Source organism: Patella vulgata, chromosome 2 (genome assembly GCF_932274485.2).
Source record: "Patella vulgata chromosome 2, xgPatVulg1.2, whole genome shotgun sequence".
Classification (NCBI taxonomy): domain Eukaryota; kingdom Metazoa; phylum Mollusca; class Gastropoda; family Patellidae; genus Patella; species Patella vulgata.
In genome coordinates, this window is record NC_065880.2 from 40,583,675 (window position 1) to 40,609,837 (window position 26,163).

General features: G+C 32.6%; 2 protein-coding genes across 4 annotated transcripts in view; one reads left to right on the plus strand and one right to left on the minus strand.

Moving 5' to 3' along the window:
- LOC126809533 (TATA-binding protein-associated factor 172) overlaps positions 1-873 on the plus strand; it is a 28,530-nt gene extending 27,657 nt beyond the window's left edge. The window contains exon 33 of the mRNA XM_050534160.2: positions 859-873. Coding sequence (XP_050390117.1) covers positions 859-873 — 15 coding nt within the window. The remainder of the gene's footprint in view (positions 1-858) is intronic.
- Positions 874-9,011: 8,138 nt separating this feature from the next.
- Positions 9,012-26,158, minus strand: LOC126811834 (epsin-2). Of its 3 annotated transcripts, none has more exons than XM_050537770.2 (9): positions 26,035-26,158; positions 21,252-21,890; positions 20,404-20,452; positions 19,172-19,374; positions 18,474-18,488; positions 15,889-16,120; positions 14,607-14,792; positions 13,165-13,326; positions 9,012-12,513 (listed from the first exon to the last, which is right to left on the minus strand). In XM_050537770.2, exons 2-9 carry the CDS (start codon positions 21,741-21,743, stop codon positions 12,320-12,322), a joined length of 1,533 nt encoding a protein of 510 aa, XP_050393727.1. In that variant the 5' UTR covers positions 21,744-21,890; positions 26,035-26,158; the 3' UTR covers positions 9,012-12,319. The 3 variants fall into 3 exon arrangements, with proteins under 3 accessions (XP_050393727.1, XP_050393725.1, XP_050393726.1); XM_050537768.2 differs by having other exon boundaries at positions 20,350-20,452; XM_050537769.2 differs by lacking the exon at positions 18,474-18,488 and having other exon boundaries at positions 20,350-20,452.
- Between the last annotated feature and the right edge of the window lie 5 nt (positions 26,159-26,163).

The following is a 26,163-nucleotide window of genomic DNA, read 5'->3' on the forward strand; positions in this document are numbered from 1 at the left end:
ATTTGGTGCATCACAATTCAGTGTTCTTTTTTAGTTGAATACTGCTAAGTCTAACTGATGAGCCATGTTTGTATTGAATTCTTGTTGACTTCTGTCAGTGAATCAAATAAGCACACTGAAAGGCCGTATCAAAATTTGTCCAGTATTAATTATCGTGTTAATTTCTTGTATCTTCAGGCATTGCAATATCTACGTAAAGTTTGTAATCATCCATCATTAGTCCTAACATCCAGTCATCCCAAATATGATCTGATTATGAATAAATTAAAACAGGATAAAACATCACTACACGATATACAACATGCTCCTAAATTAACAGCTTTAAAGTAAGTTTAACTTTTATCTATCTAATGCCATACAATTTGTCTTTGCAACTCTGCATCAAATTCCAACTATCAAAGGTTATTTGATGTGTACATCATTTAGCATTTGAAAGCCGAGATGTTTTTAAGAGCAGAGGGCAGAAGAACTTTTCTAAAATCAAATGTGCAGGTCCTCCATGGATATAGATTTCATGCTATGGAACGATTACAGATGAATAGATGATACATAAGCCCAAAGTAGTTTGATGAATAGTTATTTGAAGGTCTTCCTCTGTTTCCATCAGCCTCGGGCCTTCTTTAAGCACCTTGATGCCACTGCACTCTTAGATTTTTTACTGTCCAAGTAACTAGACACACAGGTATGTGCAGGTACCATCCAAATGGGAACTGAACTGTAACAATCAGTCTCTCTGTATATAAAATCATTTTAAATTGGACATATATAGGCCTACAAAAAACTCTCAAATGTTAAATGATTGTTTTATTTCTGCTATTTTTGAGACAGTGATTATTGTTTTTTTTTTCTATATTTCAGACAATTATTAAATGATTGTGGGATTGGTGTTAGTACAACGTCTGTAGGTGGAGGTAATGTTCTGGGTACAGATGTTCCTGTTGTTAATCAACATCGTGTTCTACTATTCTGTCAGTTAAAGAGTATGTTAAATATAGTAGAACATGATTTACTCAAGTGAGTACTTCACCTAAACTCTACTAAATACTTAATACAATAAACTATAACACATACTTATGGAAGAACAATTACTGATCCTTTTAGGGACGTTTATAAGAATATTCTCTCAACATTCTCAAGAGAGAATACTCTTCGAAACGTTGCCCAAATAAATGAGGAAATGTTCTTCCATGAGTATGTGTTATTGTGTATTGCTCTATCCAGTTACTAAATGCCTCTAAAAGATTGCTTAATACAATGTTGGGGACATTAGAACTATGGTTTGCGTTCAGTGCACGTTGAAAACTATTGGAACCTGATAATACAGCTTCTAATTGAGTGTATAGTTTAATAACACCAGTCAGTGTCATCTATTTAATTTGAGATTGAATATCAGCCTTGCTGTTGCCCTGTTTTAAATATAAACAATATTCAATGTATTCTGAAGGGATTTTCAGAACAGGCTTAGCTTTATGGATAAATGGTGGTGAAAACAGATTTTGTCCTCAGCTTTTTGCATGATTTGAACCTTGATGCTGTTAAAAAATGAGACTAGTATAGGGAGATAAAATAAATGTATGATATTCAGTGATATCTATCTGAACATTTTTTTTAATATATTGTTTTATATCGACAGAAATCAGATGCCGTCTGTGATGTATTTAAGATTAGATGGTAGTGTGCCAGCTGGTTCTAGACATGATATAGTTCACAGGTAAATATCCTATTACACATTACATTTAACTGTATTCTTTTTTATTATACATGACATTTAACCATATCCTCTTAATTACACAACATTTAACCATATCCTCTTAATTACACATAACATTTAACCATATCCTCTTTATTACACATGACATTTAACCATATCCTCTTTATTACACATGACATTTAACCATATCCTCTTAATTACACAACATTTAACCATATCCTCTTAATTACACATAACATTTAACCATATCCATATCTCTCTATATATAGATGAGGTTAAGAGTTTCAGCAATCGGACATAAGAACAACTCAGTTTTTATCCAAATTTGTAACTATGCTAGTGGCATAAATACTAGAGCATCACATTTTGTATTGACAAAATATGTTAATGGAAAACAGGAATACTGTTTTTAAATTTGCATATTTTCCTCTGAAAAGCGATGAATAATTTAAAGTTCCAGTAAAACTAAATTGTATTTTTTTTGTATGTACACACTCTCCAATTCAGCTTTTTTTACTGGTCAAATGTTTACTTTCCCCTACAATCTATTAATAACTACAATAATAAGTGTAGGAAGACCGAATTACATACAAAACCAAAGCAATAAGATAAACTAAACGAACATTGCAAGAAATAAACAACAAATATCAAATCAAGTGAATGTATTCGGGGGCCAGCTGAAAGTGTCCCCTGAGTTGTACTTAAACCACAGGAGTCTGACCTTCTATCCGTATATATATATATATATATATATATGCATACACCATGTCCAACCAGACAATATACAATAAAACAAGCCAACAGTGAGGCTGATGTCCCCCGCCGAAATAGGAAAATAATTAGAGGACACATATAAATTTATCACAAATTATCTTTTACAAAGTATTGAACAATCAAACAGTTCAACCAATCAAATTGCTTATCTCTGCTTACCCTAAGCGGAAAATGCTCATCTTCGAACTCCATCAAGGCATTGACCTAATCAACACATACACCAAGTTTGAACATTCTAGCTCAATTAGGAAGAGAGTTATCGTGCCCCAAAGTATCAACCAATCAAATTGCTTATCTCTGCTTACCCTAAGCGGAAAATGCTCATCTTCGAACTCCATCAAGGCATTGACCTAATAAACACATACACCAAGTTTGAACATTCTAGCTCAATTAAAAGTTATCGTGTCCCAAAGCATCAACCAATCAAATTGCTTATCTCTGCTTACCCTAAGCGGAAAATGCTCATCTTCGAACTCCATCAAGGCATTGACCTAATCAACACATACACCAAGTTTGAACATTCTAGCCCAATTAGGAAGAGAGTTATCGTGTCCCAAAGCATCAACCAATCAAATTGCTTATCTCTGCTTACCCTAAGCGGAAAATGCTCATCTTCGAACTCCATCAAGGCATTGACCTAATAAACACATACACCAAGTTTGAACATTCTAGCTCAATTAGGAAGAGAGTTATTGTGTCCCAAAAAGTGTGACGGACAGACAGACGGACAGACAGACAGACGGACGGACAGACAGACGGACGAACCCATTTTAATAGTCCCCTGCTTTCTTCGAAAGGCGGGGGACAAAAAGAACAGGAATGCAATGCCTGTTGAAGACTCGATTTTACCTGCTCCCGCTTCGGCTCGTTTTTTTTTTCAACAATTCGTAATGTCAGGCAATCAAACCTCTGTCGATTCACTCACATATGTTTTTTCTTCAATCTAGTCGTTTTGATTTGCATAAATACTCCCACAAAACGATATCATAGCCACTTGTTTCCAATATTTACATTACTTTCATCCGTTTCCATTTTGTCACGGCCGCCATGCGCCGACATCACACAAAAAGCTAACCAACCTCTGAAGTCTTGCATACTTCCGCCTCAAAATGATGAATATTCACCAAACGCTCTTCTTCGATTCTACACCCAAAAGTCAACAAAAATCGCCATGCAAAAGGGGGAAAATGGAAAGGGAGAGAAAAACTAAAAATATCTTTGGCACTTGTTTCAATGGTCTACTCACCGTGGATTGATTTTGTATGATGTCAGTGCATGGCGGCCGTGACAAAATGGAAACGGACGAAAGTAATGTAAATATTGGAAACAAGTGGCTATGATATCGTTTTGTGGGAGTATTTATGCAAATCAAAACGACTAGATTGAAGAAAAAACAGATCTGAGTGAATCGACAGAGGTTTGATTGCCTGACATTACAAATTGTTGAAAAAAAAAACGTGCCGAAGCGAGAGCAGGTAAAATCGAGTCTTCAACAGGCATTGCATTCCTGTTCTTTTTTATTATATATTGTCTGGTTGGACATGGTGTATGCATATATATACGGATAGAAGGTCAGACTCTTGTGCTTAAACAGGTCACAATTCTATGGAATACAATTACTGTTTATTATATTGTGATGTGTGTATTTCCAGTTCAATACTAAAGGCTGCTGAAATAATTTATAATTGTTAATTGTATTTTTGTGTAAATGTTTGTATGATATTTGCAGGTTTAACAATGATCCATCAATAGATTTATTATTATTAACAACACATGTCGGAGGTTTAGGTTTAAATCTAACAGGAGCAGATACTGTGATATTTGTAGAACATGACTGGAATCCTATGAAAGATCTACAGGTAAAGTGTTTACATGATAATACATCTCCTGTATTTCTCCTCTTATTATTAATTTTATTTTAAATCACACGAGCTGAAAAGAGTTGATATTATTTCGCGTAAAAACAAGAATAAGAAACTGTTCGTGAAGCCTTATGTAAGAGCTAAACTTGCCTATTGCCGGGTGTGTTTCTGGCATCAAATGTTATATATATTATTATTTCCAATTTTATTCACATGACAAACATATAATCAACTCCCTAGACCATTGGATGGCTTAGATATTGCGTGGATTACACAATGCCAACAATTAATGTATAAAACGATTATATGACTGATGAATAGACTGACAATCGAGACTTCATTAATAATCATGGCAATGGTACTTACCAGTCAAGAATATGAATGAGTTTCCATCTGCCAATCATGTCTATTTCTTGTCAAAACTTCAAACATTCATGAGTTCTCTCAGAATAAAGTAATTTAACTGAAATCATTATCTATTTTTGAACTATTTTAGCAAGAACAGCCATCTCTTTCTCTAAATCATGCATCATTAACTAGCTGTAGTATTTTATTTTCAATGTAATTGATCATTGATAGATGATGTGATTGAGATATGAAATATGTGGAACCATTGAGTAAAAGAAATACAGAATTATGTTACCAAAATAAGAATTGTTTTAGTTTATTTATTGTCTTATTTTAGGCTATGGATCGTGCTCATAGAATAGGTCAGAAGAAAGTCGTGAATGTTTATAGACTTGTTACCAGAGGAACATTGGAAGAAAAAATTATGGGGTATGTATATTGTCCAAATCCATTGTAATTTTATTTATTCGGTCATTGAGATGTTTGAATTGGTTAACCCATGTTTCAAGTAAATAACTTATTACGATGTATATGTAGTTTTTGGGGAGCCATGGTAGCTCCCAAACTGGAAGGTCCTGGCATTTTCGGCTGTGGTTCCCCATTTTCAGTGGTACAAGATGAATGACCTGGTAAGAATGTTGGCACGCATGTAAAAGAACAGTTCCTGGTGTCCGGGAAAATTTTCCTTATAGTACACTGCATGACGATAAAGCCCATTTCATTTCATGTACATTTTCGGGTTGTTGAGCTCAAAATTAAAACTAGTATTTCAAGATATTAAACATCTTGTAACATCCTCTTAATGCCAGATTGCAACAGTATAAGAAATGTGGATAATATCAAGGAGGTCAATAAAATGTATTGATTATAATTGCAATTTTTATTTTGTTTCAGTCTCCAAAAATTTAAACTAACTATTGCAAACACTGTCATTACTCAAGACAACTCTAGCCTTCAAACAATGGGTACAGATCAGTTGTTAGATCTCTTCTCATTGGATGATACTAAAAAGGGAGAAAGTGCAGCACCCTCCAAATCTACTGATGAACCCCCCAAGAAAGAAAGTATGAAAGCCATTCTACAGAGCTTGGAAGGCTTGTGGGAAGAACCACAATATGATACAGAATATAATTTGGATAATTTTATGAAATCGTTAAATAATTAAACAGTTTAATGAAAGCAATTGGTCCATAAATGATATCTAAGATTTTAGAATTCAGACAGAGGGATATGTATGAGTACAGTTGACAGTACTTAAAGTTGTTTAATTTACTGGTGTGGTGAGGGCATTCATTCAATTAATGGTACAGATGCTGTCCCAACCATACATTGTTTACATCAGATGGCAGAAAATATTGGACCCGTGTGATGATTTCATAGAAATTCACATGTGTGATAGTAGGTCTGTATTTCAAGTTGAGTGAGAGATTGCATAATATTGTGATAAAACATATGGGCTAATGTCTTTATGCAACATCAGTATATTATGCAATGTCTCGCACATAATTAAGTTGTTGAAATTTGACAGCTCAGTACTCAAAATAACAACTTTAAACCCATGTACAAGAAAAGTGGGATTCTTCATTCTTTCAGCTCATCTATGTATTATCATCTGTTCAATGTTGAAAATTTCTCATTTCTTAATTATTTAACGGAAGTAGAAATTTGAAAAAAGAACTTTGTTAAAGACTTGTTATGTATACATTTATGTTTATAGTTAATGTTTAATTTTTTTTTTCTGGATTTAAAATTGGTTTTGTACTATTATTACATGAATTGGTTTTTTACTATTATTACATAAGTTGAAATATACAGCTAGCTTGTTCATTTTGTATTTAGCATTGGTTGAAAAGTTTGCAATAAAATATTTTTAAACAGAACAAGTAGTTTATTTTGGGAATACTCAAAGATGACAGAAATTCCAATTTACCCTGACCATATCACAGAATGATATCAATGGTAAGATTTTTGTTTTTTGTTTCTGCAATCTTTTGGTTAACTTATTCAGGATGAAAGCAAGTAAATAATAAGGGCCCTGTATCAGTAATATAATGAATTTCTGTCAATCAAAATTTATCATTGGGCATGTATTTATTTTTGCCAATTTCTCTTGTAACAACAATCTTTTAGTTAAGTCATGGGTTTTCTCCGGGTCCTCCCACTGCTAAAGACAAATATGCGCTAGCAATTTATTGAAATAGGTTACTACAGAAATAACCTAGTTTGTCGAGTGGTTATGCAAACCCTATATCAGAGCTCTGGAAATACATGAAGGTAGGATGATCCTCCGTGTTTCAAGATGATACTATATCAAGGTATTGATGTGATGAAACTATACATCAAGTTTCATTAAGCTCTGTTCATACTACATCCGTATCCGCGTTTTGCTGTTCAAATAGAAAACGTCCGGCTTTCAAGGCTGAAATGTCTGTCAGAGATTGATTTTCTTTTTTGAGAGATGATGTAATAAGGAGAAAGTACTCGCTGATTGGCTAAATCTCGGCTCACAGCCGAAATGCCGGACGCACTTTACAAAAATACACTCTGGGAGCAATCAATCCGGCTTAACGGACGCAGTTGTTTTTGTGCGCAATACGTGCCGGATTCTATTTGAACCCTTTCTCTAAAAATGATTAAAGTATACCAGTACGTATTCACGCACGTATTTACAGATACGGATGTAGTATGAACGGACCTTAACTCTCACTTAATTAGAACTAAAGTTATCGTGTTCGAAAGTCTTGACCAAACAAATTGCTTATCGCTCTGTTAACCCTGAGCAGAAAATGTTCATTATCAAACTTAATTAAGGTATTGACATAATGAAACTATACAACAAATTTCATCACTTTCACTTAATTAGAACTAAAGTTATTGTGTACCAAAGCATCAACCAATCAAATTGCTTATCTCTGCTTACCCTAAGCAGAAAATGGTCATCTTCGAACTCCATCGAGGTATCGACCTAATAAACACATACACCAAATTTGCACATTCTAGCTCAATTAGGAGAGTTATTGTGTCCCTGAAAGTGTGAAGGACAGACAGATGGACGAACCCATTTTAATAGTGCCCCCCCGCCCCTGCTTTCTTCGAAAGGCAGGGGACAGTTAACTTATTTTCAAGATGTTATTTGCCAGGTGAAACTAAAGGCATCCAAAAAGATTACATATTTGTAATCTACGCAAAATTTCAGGGGCCTAAGTCTTTCCGAAATAATTTTAATCTGATCATTAAAACCCACTCAGTCACTCAAAATATACACGTTTGAGGAGTATAGGTCATTTAGAAGTTATTTTAAAATCAACGTATAATGTCAACATTTTTTATAACAGCCCTTAAAACTTCATTACTGCACATATTTCATGTGCCAATTAAAAATATAAGGCATCAAATACACAAGATGGACTTTAATGTATGTTATAGTTGAATAATTCAAGTTTCATTATCGAACTTTTTCAGAATTTTAACCTCTCTTCCACATGGCCAAAATTGACGGTGAAAATGGGTATATTTTGTACGTTTTCAGTGTGCATTGAATATCGAGACTGAATATTTGGAAAAGTATATATCCCATCGATATCTGTTGTAAATTGATGAAAGACAAACTGACATTAACTATGCCAATTGTGGAGGTTGTGTATACAATAGTGGCTGTGGAAATCCTGGAAAAAAAGTGAATAGTTTATTTATTGTGTTCCACATTTTGCCACCTGGTGGCACGAACTGTGTGAATCACACATTGCGGGTGATGCTAAATTCATAATCTACATCAAAACTTGTCTTAGATAACAAAGTTAGAATTCTACTCCAATTATAAATGTGAGTTTAACGCATCCGAAAACCTGAAAAAAATTACTGAATTTATGATCCGTTTCAGTACCCTACTTTCAATTGGCCATATCTCAGTGAGTTTCCAACCTAGAGAGATAAAATTTTGGATTTGTTAGCTCAAGTCCATGTACTATAACATATTTTTTTATAATTTTCTGGGAGGGGGTCAATAATCAGTCCTAAAACTCAAGTTTCATGTAATTTTTCAATATATTACATTGTAACAGTAGACTGGTTGACAGAGTTTTGTTTAGGCTCCACCACTAGAAGAGATTAAGGGCTATGATGGAGGCATAGCTAGCTAAATATTTGGGAGATTATTATGGGTATATCTCTAGTCATGAGTAGTAATTATGGATTTATATCTGAAAGTGTGGTTGATTAACTATTTAATAATTATGACATCATGATTTAGACCAGTTTTTAATTTTAACATGGACCACCCTACCAATGATGTAAATTACTGTTGATAACACCTTGGATATCATAGTTTTAATTTCAGTTTTATTTGATGGTGTTGAAAACATAGTACATCTATCAATTGAAGTTCCACAAATACACAGTCATTGAAGTAAAAAGCTCTGTTAGACAAGAACAATATATATCATATAAATCTTAATAGAACTCATGCAAATAATATAATAAATTAATTTCATAATTAACAGTTTATGGTGAAAACAAATGAGCATTAAATAAATCAACTTGGTCTTTGACATGACTAACATTTAAAATATCAACTGAGATAACATTAAAATATATATTTATACCAAATGTTTTCAAAACTTATATGATGTACTGAGAAATTGAAATATAACCTATGATTAATATATAACTTAAATAACAGTATAATAATAAATACATTGATATAGGCTATAAAATGATATATATATGTATTTCTTTAGGATTATTAAAACTAGAATCATGATTTATTCTATAGTATTAGTTGTCTCTTAGGAAATTCCTTTTTTTAAAAATATATCCTTGACTTCAAGAGTTGAATTGAGTCAAAAACCAGTGATGATAATAGTTTAGTGTGACCTACCCTTCAATACATTTTATAAAATAATACTTGGAAATAATAATGTATTTTAATATTTAAATGCTCTTAAGAATACTTTTTGATTGACACTAGTTTAGATCTTTAAACAAAACCAAGTGATTAGTCACTACTATCTGTTGTATATAATAGACTATTGCTTATTTTATCATAAAATAATACAATTAAGACAAACACAGTTACATTTTCTAATTAACTTAAAATACATGTCAACAGCTTAAGGCCACACGTTGTAAAAATTTATACAATGGTCATGTTTAAAAGGCATATTGTTTGTAGTAGACATCTGCAATAACATTATAAGAACCTGTGTGAAGTTCAATAAAGCATTTGCCTCAGATTCATTTGCTTTATTTTTTGTGTAACAATGGTCTTAATTCATATATTTGTTGGTAGAGAAAAAGAATTCAATCCTATCAAAGCAAGTATTTTAAAAATATATCAAAACTCAAATTTCTCCTTCTATGTGCTTCTGCTTTAGTCGGATAACATTTCTTCAATAGAATGCTGTGCATGAACAATCTTCAGATGTACAACTATTCTCTGATCAGCAAAAACACACAATGGTATTTTTCTAAAGACATCAACTTTTGTGAGAACAGCTTTTCAAAATGAACTTAAGTTTTAAACCGAGAGACACAATAGACCTGAAACTGATGATATTAATGAAGGATTATACATTCATCAATAAATGACACATAGTTTAATGTAAATGTAAAACTTGACAAATGACAATGGACACAAGCAAATTGTTAAATTGATGTTTCAAGAGCAAACACTGGGCTTGTATATATTACAGCAGCCATATTAATAATTTTGATAAAAAAATGTCTTGACAGCATGCATGCATTATTACATTTAAAGACATGTATAACATAGAATTCAATGTAAAAATAAAAAGCAATTACATGCTTATACATTCAGCCATTATTTACATTTCATTTGTGACCCAGAACACTCGATACATTCACCCAAACAATCAGTATTAATAAATTAAGAGTTGTCAGATTCCGACTGGAACAATATAGGCACACACTGCATGTATTCAAAACCCTGTTCTCTTTTATCCTGTGTAAATGTCTCAAGCTCAGTAATACGTTTTGGAAGAAATACAATCTTTCAGTTTCCAGGTGGGGTTGGCCACACGCTTGTCGTGAATACCAAGTCACTCATACATTTAAACAATGAAATTCTCTAACTTGGATATGTAAACCTGTTCAGCAAGTTTAGGATTTTTTCTGAACAGCTCAATATTTTAAGTTGAAACTTTATATAATGTTCACAGGCTATTTCTTCACATCCTGGCATTTTGTTTGCACATTTTTGTGAAATCTGGGACAGCTCCTTCAATATGTTTGAGCTTTTTGAGTCTGGAGAAACCAGAATGGGTAAAATCAAGTTACTAGTCTAGAAATTAAATAAAATGACATGAAGAACAGGTGTTTTGAATACACCAACAGCATGTTATTCATTATAAACTATACAGATTTTGATCTGGTTAAAATTTCATCTTTCAATTGTGATGAGTAATCACATCATCATCAGGAAGGATTCAGACATCGTTATTTCCAGAAACAGGATTTAAATCATAAGGCAATGAAACCCAACCCATTCCTTTCTTCTAGATAAATAACATAACTTTTTGTGATTTTAACCTATTTAGGATATAGTAATTTCATCATGGACGAACACCAATTTGACCGGTAGCAGAAAATCTACACATATAGTTTATTGCTGTAATAATAATAGTTATTAGTAATATTATAGTTGTTCCTACCTGGCCTTTAAAATACTAACACCTGCCTGTAAGATAATGTAGTAATAAAATAATGGAAATCAATGCAATAATTGGAAAATTTTCAATAGATAGAACCCACTAGCGCCCAATTCAATCTAGACATGATATTTGTTTTGCGGATAGATGTTCATGACTGTTTAATGATATAAATACTGGAGATGTAGCAGACACTACATAGAGCAGTCATCTTAATAAATGTTTTATATTGGTTGTAGTTCAATAAGATTTGTACTAATTTACACTACATGAACAGCAGTTGAAATTCTTCTTAGAATTGTCATATTATTATCACACAAGATACATAGTTCAGATCTAGATATACAGTTCTCAATCTGTAGATGGTTCATAAATCTGTATCTTATAAACATTACAAAATATTCTCCTGAATTACACGTCTCCTCATTTATTATACAGTTAAAAACCGGACAGTTACGATTCTCTGTCTTCCGCACTTTGTACAATTAGATAAAGATATCAGCTGTATAAAATATATATAAACTAGTAATAAATGTACAATTTGATCAGTACTTCACACCAACTTCTAGGATATATGAACCTCACTATGTGTAAATATAAAACATATTCCTCGTAAACGAAACATCCTTGTTGATCACAAATTGGCTTGTTTTGTTGACGTACTATTACCTGTTGTATGACATAGATATGATATTGTAACCCTGTTGATATATCATCTTGTTAGACCACTAGCATACATATCTCTCAGTCTTTCTAAGAAGTATCGGCTCATTTTCATATCAAGCATAATGGAAATTTCTCTGTGTGAAATACATACATCATGTGAAGATGGTGTGAACAGTCTATAATATATCTCAGATCTCAGAAGTCTCCATTCCTAGGATATATATAGCTCTCTAGGTATTAATAAACCAAATAGTCCCCATGCTAAATATTCTGGAGGCATCTCTGTCCAACACTCATAAAAAGGGATTATAGCCTTGTTGTTGTATAGGGGGTTGGGTATTATTATAAGGTAAAAGAGGGGTAGGTAATCCAGTATTAACAGAAGTGAAGCCAGGTGTGGTGTTTTGAAGCTGGTTCATAGGAACGCGAGGAGCAGAACCTTCAAAGGGATTGTTCATTTGGCCACTGCTAGCAAATGGGTTATTACCTGGAAAAAGGAGAAGATTATTTTTACAGTGTGGGAACAGCAAGTTTATAATAAAAAAGGAGCTTTTAGTGACAAATTTATAATGGGTCTAGTTTGTGTGGAAAATAATCCAAATGCAACAAATGACGCTTTGTGTTGCACAACAAGCCAGATAGTTCATATATACTTTTTGAAGTAAAAAATATGCACTATTCTAATGTCTGGACTATTATTGAGCACTTCTGAGCATAATAACCTTCATGTAGAATAGGGCAGATTTTTAAGATATCACTGTGAAATCAATGTAAATTTTAAATGGCCAAACTTTGTTTAGAATTATTCTATCTGAATAATTTCTGGACCAGAATGTTTTAAAATAAAAGTGTGGTCCTAAACTCTATTATTGAACTTTTATTCTGGCCTGTTGGGATTCTAGGGGTTTTTTTCCTTGAGAATATCTATCTGGTAGTGCTAATACAAAAAGAGACTTTTTTAATTTTATACAGAATATCTTGTCTGAAAATCCACAATTAAAGTGTTCATTTAAGCTGTAAACATGTTCTTGGAACCCAAAACATTTTTATCCTTCAAGTTTGTGATAATTTCTGTGAGATTGCCCTGTTCTTATTAGAATAACTGTAAATATGAATTGACTACATCAGTAAAACAGACCTTTTGGTGGATTTTTAGCAACCAACTCATCTAAATTAACGAGAGCAGCATTTGCTCCTAAAAAGTCTTGAGGTGTTTTTCTAGCGTTAGTTGTTGCTTGATCAATACTTGAATTCATACCAGTTAAATCCCATAAATCTTTAGAATTATTTTCTGTTTGAGCTGGAAATATATAATGAAATTAATTGCACAAAGATTAGTTTGACTGGGATATTACAAAATATATTCACTGATCTTTAGAAAATAGTCAGTGTCAACCAGACAGAAGACTTGGTAACAACAGTCCGTAATTATGGTTTAGAAAACCTTATATATCTAACCCAATCTAATTAAAATATAGATCTATATTTCATTTCGTTTTTTATACTTTCGATAGCCTACACTTCATGTAGATCTAACAAGTTATAGTGGGAGTTCACATTCTATGACGTCAGGTACAAAGCAAGTGACATTTGACACGATAACGTCAGTCATTCGATTAACCAATTAGCGACCGCCATGCTTTTTTAAATCTACTTTTGCTTTGTTTTGATTTCTATCGCTGGTAATGTCTACCCACAGTTCCGCGCAAAAAAGGTCAAAACGCTCGGGTCGACAGACCATTTGATTGGCTGACCCCTCATTTCAAGCAGAACATGAGTTAAATAACAAGTCTTCCAGATCCAAGTGTAGTAAAGACAAGTAAAAACAAAATTTTGAACTATAAAAAACGAAACGAAATTGGATCTGTGTTTTAATCAGATGGATATCTAACCACACGGTATACCAGTATGGTTATTTGTTTATCTACAGAGTGGCATTTAAGTGAACCAGCACCGGACCCAACAGCACTACTAAACTTAATGATATTATAGAATTTATGTGCTGATATATATTCAATAAGGCAATGGCAGCAATCATATATTCATCTTGTTTTTCACAATACTTTGTTTTAGAACACAAAACACATTGAACAAATAAAAAGTCCAGATTTTATATATAGTTACATGTCAGATTCCACTGTCATGCAGAACTTTTAAATTGAAATAACAGTGAATAAACCCATGAGATAACAAGCCATACACGTCCCCTATTGCAGCCTCTACGATTTTTACAATGCATGCATCCATAACAGGTTATACCATGAATACATTTCTGTGAATAAATAAGCATAGATGAAATAAAATCTATAGCTCTAATATAAACAGCAGTGTGCCAAATTTTAATCAAAAAATTCAGTCTAGAAATAACGGAATCCCCCACAAAATGCGAACTAATCTGTAGGTCTACTAAACATCCGTCTGTGTGGCAAATTTCAATCCAACATTTGAAAGTATACCCTCAAATACTTCTGGAAAATAGAATTTTCATAGATTTTAAGTTAAAAGACGGCCGTAATTCAGTAAAATTAATCGAATCCCCCTGCCACGGACTAATAAACTTTAAATAATAAAACATATTACCATTTGATTTAGCTGGGGAATTTTCATTACTTCTAGCACTCAGCAGATCAAATGCATCATCGATATTATTTGTTCCATTAGTTGTAGGTGTGTTTGTATTAGCATTAGGTGTACCAAATGCATCAAAATTACCAGACTGGTTAGCTGTGGCTTGTGGGGGAAGTCCCCATGGATCTATCTGTGGAGCTAAAACAAATAGAAGGTAATCTTTAAACCAAATAATCAATAATTTCAATGAAGATTACTGGAAATAATGACACTAAGTCTGCTCTCAAAACTCTTGGTCTTATAACACAGCTACATCCATTATTACTCATGAATTCCCTAAATTTGATATGAAATGCTGCATGAACCGGCTGTCTGCATTCAATACTGAGCCACTCGAAGATAAAAAAAAAACTTTGAGTCTGGTTCAATAAGACTAGCCTTTTCCTGTCTCACACCTTTACTAATCATACATACAAAGCTCAGAAACTAAAATGTTGCAAAGTGTGTTTTTACTGACCCGAAAAAAAAATTAAAAATTAATAGCAGGGATATGTCTGGTATTTTAATGTTTGAATTTGTGATGTAAGTACACCTGTTTTTCCTTTTTGTTTGACAACCATTACCCTTTCCAGAACACCTGTCATTGGGTTAATTCTTATATTTGTGCTTTTTGTGGTTATAAAGGATCTTACAACAACCTTCAACATTTTGGACTGTGTGTGCTGTTTTGTTAGGCAGTTAGTGCTTCAATCTCTATTAAAGGAGCTAAATTGCTAACATTTGGGACCTAGAAATTCACAAAAGTGGGTCGCAACGCATATAATACTGTAATATGAATGTATATAAACTGATTTACATTTAATGGTTTCCGTTTTTACTCCAATTTCAAATCTGTTATGTTCGGCGAAATAAGTCAGCAATCTCAATCGAGTGCAAATTTCTAGCGTCTAGTTATTCTAGTCTACATAACTCCATTTGATTTGGTGCAATGTGTCTAGCCTCGTCCCTCAATACAACTGGGGCTGAAGCGCATTATGGTACACGATTCGTGTACCAATGTTAAAAAAAAATATTTTATCTTGAATATCGGATATCAGAGGCTCATCTTTTCCCGGTAAGTTTACATCATCAATGTTGATTTAAATTGACCAATAATTCGTGTTTTCGATGTCGAAGATTTTGGAGGATTTTGAGTTACGGACTTAGGTCCTTTAAACAAACTAACATAGGGATCCCCACACCAATTTTGTAGTATCCAAAAGGATAACCAAACAGATTGTTAAATGATACTGACCTGGTGAAGATTGGTTTACAACAGGAGATGGGCTTGATACACCCCATGGATCACTTGATGTTGCTGGTGGTTTAACACGAGCTGGTGAACCCCAAGCATCAACACCTTGATTGGTTGGTTGAGGTTTCGGTGCTCCCCATGGATCTGCAGGTTGTGAATTTTGAGCTGGAACACCCCATGGATCTGCTACTCCCCCTGACATGTTCAATATTGTATTATTGGCTGTTGGTGGCTGAAAATAATCAATTGGAAATAAGAAGACAAAATTTTCAAACTACCGGTATTAGTTTTAATATAATCAAAAGCGATAGAAATAGGATTGTTATTTTTTTCCCTAAAAACACACTTGACCAATATTGGCAGTTTCTTAAATGAGCTTTTCAAATCCAATACTCCTAATTGTAAAGATCTTTCTGCTGCCCATTCATTGATAGTAACATACAATAATCTTAACATAATCATCTACATGTAAATATACATGTGTGTTTGATTCTGACAAGTATTTTACTATTCCATTGTTCTGTATTCCAAATATTTGTATACAATATTATTAGTTTAGACAGCTCACCAAACATGCATCAAAGCAGTTGGTTGTAATGTCTCATATTATTAGCCACGTACATTTCACATTTCTAATAACTTGTTAATCAACCTTGTCAACACACATTTTTTACTTTATCTACATGTATATCAACTGCATATATCATGCAATTAGCTTTATCATCTGACACTTTACTAAGTTTCATGTTGCAGCCAGACAAGTTATAGCACCAATGCATAGAGATCTTATTTTGCAGAAACATGGGTTGCACAGTGTGGCATGAACATTTCAGCAGAATAATTAATGTATTTATATCATATGCCCCTGTATTGTGACTCATGTCATATTTCAAGCAATATGATACTTGTCAACTAACTCAAATATTACTTGGGTTAGGAACACAGAAAACAGTCAGACAAGTCACAGGTACCAATGATTACATAATGATCCCAAGGTACTTTGCAATTTCAACAAAATAGTTAATCAAATATTTCCATGAAAATAGATCAATGTTTAATTTATTATTCTATACAAAAATAATTTAATGGAGAAGAAAATAGATTTCAACCATTATGGCAGGAAGATGGAATTTAGGTTAACATGTGGAAAAAATATAATATTACTGTATACTTATACTGATAAAAGCGTTGACAACAAAATGGGTTATGGGAAAATAATACAGTCTACTTAAAACTTTACAATGAACACCATCTATTGTCCATTTCATATTATCCTGAGACCCGCTTTCTTGCATTCTCCATCATATTTGTAACATAATGTTCTTAGTTTACAACAGTAACTATATGTATTGTTAGTAACATCACTTTCAAATATACAGTCGGCAGTGAAAACATAGTAAAAAGTTTTATTGTCATCTATAATTGAAAGTGTACATGTAGTAAATGCTATTTAGGCTATACATGTATATATTTCACTTTGCAATATTCGTCACCAGAAATGGACAATATTTATTTAGTTTCTTTAATTTGTATTAATTTATCATCAGTTTTACTATGGAATAGCCAATCATCAGTAAATACTGACATTCCTTTAGCAAGACCACACAAAATTAATATTCTGGTTCTCCAAGAATCCTTCCAAAAAATAGAATATTGGAGGAAGGTATTTATTTTTTGTTGTTTTTATTTTGTCACAGATCATGTTGTTAAACTTATATGACAAACATCTACATTTATCCTGTCATCCTTTATTCATGCTGTGTACACAATTACTATTTCTTGTGTATAATACTTCTTATGTGGATACTGCTCCTTACATCTCACATCTCCATTGGCCATGGAGTTTAACTTAGGTTATTTCTTTCTCATTACCACATACATTTCTCAGGATAATTAACATCCACAAAATCATTAACCTAATAGATCTTTACAAAAATAAGTAGTCAATTTAAGATCATTCAGTGCCATTTATAATAAAATTGTCAATAACATTTGTCAGGGTTGTGTACTGTACACTTCAGAATTCAACTGGAAATTTTAATAGAATTATCTCCCTTTACGGCAGAAAATATGAAGGTGCAACAACCACTAACAATGTTTTTAGTTTAAAATAAAAATGAACCATGTGTCCGATTTAAGGGATGTGGCCGTATCTAAGAACCAGAATATTTGTTTTATATGGCCTAATTTGGTACATTTAAAATATGGGAAAAGGTTTAGACATAACATTATTATGCAATGCACACAAAAAGCAGCAATGTCACGTAGATTTATCCTTGAATAGGGACCATGCCTGAAGTTTAAATTAGTAAAAAGTACTGAAGTAGTTCAAGTTAAGTTAAGACCAAGAAATAGAAAAAAAGTGTCACAAAAGGCACTTGAAATTAATCAAAAGGGAATATTATTAATTACAATCAAGGACATCTCTTGTATTCAAAAAGATTATTATCTATCATAAAATATTAAGCACGATAAATTGGAACGATATTTTCTGTTGAGGTAAAATTAAAGACATCTAGGGTGCATTACTATATAAAGTAAATAGCATGCGAGAAAAAACAGAAATCCAAATATATAACCCTTACTTGTAGCTTTTTTCTCTAACAAGAAAATGTCAAAAAAATAATCAATAATAAAATTAGACTGAAAAATTAAAATAGACTAATCTAATGTGTAGAAATTTCAACCAAAACAGACAATTTGGATTCAATTACTATCAATATGAAGTTCATTTCGTACTTTCAACCAGTTTCTAAATTTTAATAAATCTATTCTAAAATCTAAAACAACCTAAATATCACTTCCTTTTCTCTACTAAATAAACTCAAAAAACAATAAATTAGCTGCATACATTTATAAAAGGAATTTACTGAATTTTGTATTTTAGTTAAAGAATTTTTACCTAGGACAGGGTACCCTCAGGATTAGGGTTAGGGTTTGATGCTTTGTTTTCTAATACTCTTCATCTAGAAGCCACAGAGCTACTGACCCATGTAGAGTAAGTAACCCTAATCATGAGGGTACCCTGTCCTTGGTAAAAAGTCTTTACCATAGTTTTGTACTTGTCCTATATCCACACATCAGAAGATAATCTTTATTTTGAACTGAGGACACACAAAATCTGATACTCTGTTTCTTTCAAAGTAGTAAGGGTTACTAACTGGAGGTAAACAATTTATAAACAGCCCCCCCCCCAAAAAAAAAATAAAAAAATAATGTAATTTAAATATGCAGCTAGTTTACTATAGTCATGAGTGATATCAACATAAAATATACTAAGTACCTCATCATCATGTTGTTTTTTACTTTCATCTATAGCTAACTGTAATTTAATATCATCACTTTTCTGTTTTCTTACTTCTTCATCATGTTCTTCTTTACTCATAGCTAGTGCTAACTGTAACTGTATTTCTTCTTCACCTAGTGATGAGGGTCTAGCTAGAGCTACATCAGTTGACATTCTTCTACCACCATCAGATGGAGAACCTTCAATATACAATATGTATCAGTAAAATGACATAATATTAAACCATTTCCTACTCTCTACACCATATGGATTATAAATTTCAGTTTTGTTTTGGTGATACTACCATACTGGCTGGTCTATAAAAGACATATTGCCACTCACACCAGTATGGCTTATGATACATTTTAAAATCACATGAATTATATTTATAAAAGATATATGTAGGTGGCCATGGACAGTGGGTGACTGAGGTGCCAACAATATAATCTGTTTAATATGGACACATAAAAATTGTTATCAAGATTGACTTCTCATCCAGGAACTTTTACTTTGAATAGGGTATAAATATAAATACAGTGTTTGATTAATAAAAGCCAATTGATGTGTAGTTTTCGGGTACCAGCAACATCACAATTTCCAATCCATGTGGTGGAGACAGTGACAGTATTTACATTGATATAAGTATTTCAAATATATTCTGTTTCCTACTATTTCTTTCTATCTAAGTAAAAACCATGCCTCTTCTAATGTACATGTAGAAATCATGTCAATCCTTCAATTAATGAAGTATAAAGAAAGAACATTCAAAACTCAAAATGCAATTCCATAATATAATCATGCAATCAGGTACTGTATTGAGTCAAATAATGTAATACTATCTTCACAGTAATATTTGTGCTTGGATACATTCCTCAATGTCTAGATCTAGCAAATGATCAGCCCATACAGCACCACTCTACTTAATTTTACAATAACATACATTGAAAACTTGATGTTTCATACAAATTTAAATGAATGCGTAAATCAATAAAGCTCAGTAATAAAGTAATGTAAGGAGTTACTGAATTAGTACATATTTTAGTAAGGGTGTAAATTAATAATCTCTTGCTTTGTGTGCACAAAAAAACAAAATATACCCAGAATAAAAAAAATTACAAATAAGTAAAGATAGAAAGATTATAAAATTGGTGTTAATAATTATTAATAAAACTGACTGTCAAAATCCTGTCCAATAGCAATCGCTCCACCATAAGGATCAGAGTACCCACCTGCCCCACCAGATAATGTGGGACTTCCTAACTGACTTCCTCCACTTGTCTGTAAATAGAGTAAAATGTTATTAAATTTATGCCTTAAATGTTATTCTTATCAAAATATTACCTTAATTCAGTAAGGTAAAATTTATACCTCTTCTATTAGATGGTCCAGTAAGTGAGCTCTTTCTATGCTAACCATTGTAGACCTGTGTACAATTGTGATAAACTGTATCATGAATTGTGTGACTTGATCAGTTTTTACCATAAATAACAACAGCTCTCAGGCTAAAGTTCAACCTTTTACTATTTTTAGGCCTACACAATGGTTTGCTCAATGTATGTCATTTTATATAAAAAGGTAAGCTTTGAACTCTTTGCTTCTAGAGAAAGAAGGGTCAAAATTAAGGTCATACAATTTCACTTACAATGACCTCCCAGAAAAACTGAATTATATAAAAAATATAAAGATGCAGAAGTTTCAGTCCATTGTTCGTACTTTAATAAAGCAAAGACTGATCTACAAATGAGAGAGAAATGGGATTTAAGGTCATTTCGGGAGTAACACAGGGTTAAATTTTATTTCGATAATTCGCTAGCATGTACATGTAGGAGTCTTTAGCTACGTAAGGAAACTTGGAGGACCCTGAGAAAATGATTTGATTTGAGTTTTTCAAGTCAATTCATAATGTGTGATCGTCTAGCAAAGCGTGCCCATACGGATCTGACATTATAGCAGATTTTGAGAAAATTCCACGACCTACACAGAAGGAATTAGGCGTTAAATCCACTTTATACATAATATATCTTTTGATATACATACATGTACCAGCCTAAAGTTCTCTACATCAGAAAATACCTACCTGTCCTGTGCTGCTTATACCCATAGCGTTCTGTGCAAATCTTTCTTTAGCTTTGAGAGCTTTTGCTCTTTCATTTTTTAATCTTTCATCATCTGATAAGAGTGCTACAAGCTGTTTGGCTTTCTCTCTTACGTTCATTCCTTGATCCTTATTATCAGCATCTATATATTGAAAACTAGACAGCGTTTTTATTGCATGAAAGTTTTCTTTACACTGTTGAGCCACCTTCTCGCTACCCGTTTTAACAATGTAATCTAATAAAACCATCGCTTTATAAACATGACGCCAATTCTTGCCATCATCATTCAATCGTTTCCATATCATCTGCATAATTTCCGTGAATGCCACAACATTGTAGGTTAAATCAGCCACCTCCCCCATTAATGTACTGGAGGGACCCCACGGGTCATTTGAGGTGGCCTCGCGCACTTTAACTTGTGCGTCCGAATAGTTTTTCACCACATTCTTCAAAGTCCTACGGATTGTTGGCATGGTAGCAATTTTGGCGGTTAAGATGGAACAAAACACCCAAAAAAAATATAAATCAGCTCCTTGTTTTGAGCTTCGCTTTCTGCTTGTCTTTATAATAATAAAGACAAAACCTTACACATGTATTTCTTTAATAGGCAATTTGAAAACCTGAAATGAGAAAACACTAGTAAAGTTAATTTGAAAAGAAAATGGGAGAGTGAGAAAGATTAGGTTTTACATTCACCCACTTAGCAAGGTCAATTTAGAAATAATGTAAGATAAGTGCACAGTGGTAGAGAACCCTACTCCTTGCCAAGTTGCCATGTACAAAATAGAACCCATGACTTGCATGGTAACAGACTATATAATGATCTCCATGTACCATGCGGGCTGGAACATGCAGACACCTAACAACCGAAAAAGGAATGGAGAATCAGATTAAACTGTAAATTACAAAACCTAAAACAAATTTGTACCGAATATCAAATTAAAGAAATTTTCAAAAATCAAAAGGAAAGTTTAACTTTACATTTTATACCGACATGTAAATATGTGCAGTAAGTACATGTAAAATAAATTATCAACACCTGATACAGAAATGTAGGGACATAAAAAAATTTAAGAATCATGAATTAATATAGTTTATAATATTAATCATAATATTTCACTACTTGATGACAAACTAAATATAATAACCGGTCTTTAGACAATTACATGTACCTACAATACTGTGACAGTTATTAGTATTTATAATATATTTTTTGATAGTTAATCATTAGACAACCTTCCAATATTACATTTTAACATAAAGGTCTTCTTTGGTACCACATTTATATTTATTATGCTGTCATCACATTTGACATTATTCAATGTAAACTTGTCTAATTCTTAATCCCACTAATACTAGTTCATGTGCTGCCTGTCATAACTAAATATGTCATAAATTCCCAGCTGCACAAGTAAGTGTACACATTCATTCATAGCCTAACCATAAAGTCAAATACATTATGCCTGAAGGGTGCAAATAGGTTTCCAGTGGCGATGATAAATATCCTTGTTTTTAATTAATACCAGTGTCACAGTTTGTTTTGGTATCCGTCTATGGGGTACCGGTAGAGACAATAAAAAGATCTAGACAGTGAAAACAAAAAGTGAAGCAACATGATCAATTAATTCTTGTTTGTAAAGTAATAAAACAGGCTACAATATAAAACTGGGATCAAAATAAACATATATTTGATGTTTTTTCATGCGAGACCCATCAGCAAGAAACGAAGCCAAACCAGGTACTGAATCAAACCGTGATGCCTACATGTACTACAAGAGGGTAAGCCTACCATTATTTAAAACAGTAATCATTCATTCTATATATACATACTTATACCAGAACCCAAACTATTAATCTTCCGTTCAGTGTAATTGAACTATCAATATATAACAAGAATTATTACAAGAAATGATTGTTAATACACATAGAGGTGATAACACCATGTGGTGACAGACTAATTAACCTATCAACATGTCTTAATTAATTGCTCATATCCTTAATCTTTGAATTTTTATCTTCTAAAACCCTCCAGAGCAATTAGGATAGTCAATTAAAATATTGGCTTATCCAATTAAAATGAAACCTTTTCTTGAATGGTCTTCTATCTACTTTGACTGTAACATACATTTATGAACTTACATCGCATAAAATCACTTAAATAAAATAAAATGGGGCCATCAGCTATCACAATATCACCATTGATACATCAATTACACCAATACTTCAATCTCTTTATTTTCCGATGGTTAACTTTACTCCACTTTATCTTGGTCTAAGACCTTTCTTTTTTCAGCATGTTCAGTAATATGCTGATCAATTAATTAATGACTCCATATTAACCTATCAGTTCAATTCCATGATGCAAGAGTTCTGTTATGTTAGGTTGCTACATGTATGACTGGCCTCAATATATGCTAAGACCTGATAGGATCACAACGATTACCACACAAATAAAACCACGATTTCAATCGCAGAATCTTGACAGTGGGAACCTAGCATTAGTGTTGAAAGTCTTTGATAATCAAGACATTTCTTTGCTAGAAACTATATTCAGGTGCGGATTTAAGGGTCCCCTCTCCCACTCCCATGAGGCCAAGTTTCACAAAAATAAAAAAACAATAACAAAGTCAATAACAATCATAATATCACATGAACTTTAAGTTAACTTGAATAAAAATGCTTTCCCACAAAATAACAATCGACAAACAACTACATGTATATAGGCAATAGGATCTATGTTCTACTGTGGCGCTCGTTATTTTATGAATTTTATTATGTATTTTGTTGACAACATTAGTGGGTGGGAATGTGGATGGATCCCTAGATTTGGAACTGCAGTCCCTCAACAGCCCCCCCCCCCCAACCTTCTATTCACAGTTTTTCTAGATCCGCTACTGGCTATATTATGCTATCATCATCATAGTACAGAACGTAATTTTCTTAAACATGTCTTGATATGCTACTGGGAGTGACCCGAAGAGACAGGGGAATGAAAATAACATTCTAGTTTTAATTTGATTAAAGATACATTATGGGAGATTCGAAATTGAGTAGGTAGTTCTCACTATAATAGTTAAAAACTAGATAATGTAAAGGCAATTTGTTTAAATTTCATTCAAATTGATCCACTAGGAACCGAGAACTAAGCAGTTGAAATTTCCGGCTAGCCTTGATAATCATTACTAAAGTCAGTACGATAAACAGCATAGTCTTGATTATCCATTTAAGCGTTAAATCATGAAGGAAAGTTATGCAGTAAATCTGCTCATAATCCGCTAAAGATCGCAGGCTAGCGATGCCATCTAGAGTTGATTATGGTCTGGATGGGTTAATTAATGTCTAATTAATAATTTAGATAACATTTCGGGCCTAAAGAAAGACCTGCAATAGACAGATTTAGCTTGTGCATAATGTATGTTTAAACATATATAATAATACTGAAATATAGTCCATCAAATGTAAACTAATATGAACTGGTAATACTGTAATGAGCTAAATTTGATTCATGAACAATCCTAAAATGGTATGGCAGACTATTGTTTAAAGGGATAGTCCCAGATTTCACAAGACGCTGTACAAAAAAAGCAATATGACAATCAGACTGATTCAAGAATATCAAGCGGAAAAAAAATGTGAAAACAATATAGCCTTTTCACCATGCTATAGGGATATCGATTAGTCATCCACTAATTCCACTCAATATAAATTGTCTTGATTTTGCCATTTTACTAATTTGAAACGGATTCCTCCTTAGATTACAATTTAACAAAGCTTATAGATAAATTTGACTGATCACTAGAGGTTTACTATTCATTTCTAGAATTGAGAAAGATATTAATAAATAATTTAAGAAGCTAATAGTAAACATCTGATTAAGAACATTGTATTATTACAGAGAGACATAGACCAAGTGTGATAACGATAAGAGGATACTTGTCGAAACGTCATGCTTTTAGAATAAACCAGTGATTGTTTCCCATAAAAACTTTGTTCTGTCAAGTGTGATGACTCAGATATGATGTAGTTGTCATTGCTTAAATCTGAAATTTGTCATAACATTTGATCTTTGCTATTAAACATTATTTAATAATTTGTATTTGTAATTCCTTACAGTCTATAGATACAGTAGTACATTTAAATTGGTTCTATTCTTGACTTCTGACAGTAATAGCTCATTAATTTTCACAAGGAATGGACTAATATTAATAATGAATAACAGTTTGCATGGTAAAGCATGACTGCATAAGTTATTCATTCTGAGTTGAGCAGCAATTTAAGTTAAGGTTATTCTGAGAAAGTACACACTATTTCAAGTTATGATTTGCTTTGAAAAATGTATTGTCATTTCTGTTTAGTAGTTTCAATGTCATATGGATATGCCACATGGTCACTGCTGTGAGTGTGATACCGTACTATACAAAAGAAATAAACTTTTGACATCCCCATTTTCCAAGATCCTAGAGTGTAAACGTATTTCTTATGCCTCTAAATTAGTAGAGTGTGTTGTATTTTTGGGTTTTATTTATAATCTTGTATTATTTCTGCTTTATTTATTTAGATTCTACTAGCAAAAATAAAATTGCGTAACAAACAACACGTAAACTAGAAGTGCCAGTGGCAGTCTGTTAATACTAGTGTTAGAAATTTATAAAAATTCTGATTTGTCACTCCCTGTTTATAAACTAAATTACCAAATATACACAACCAAATCAATTACAGAAATGGGTATTCACACAAAAATGACAAATATACAAATAAATATACCTTTTCTGAAATACTGGTATTCTTAAATTGTGTAAAATTGTTAAAATTAATGTTTTAATAGCTGACACTGACTTCAATGACGGAAAAATGGCGAATTAGCACTTCCTGTAGAAGTTCTAGGGAGGTGTA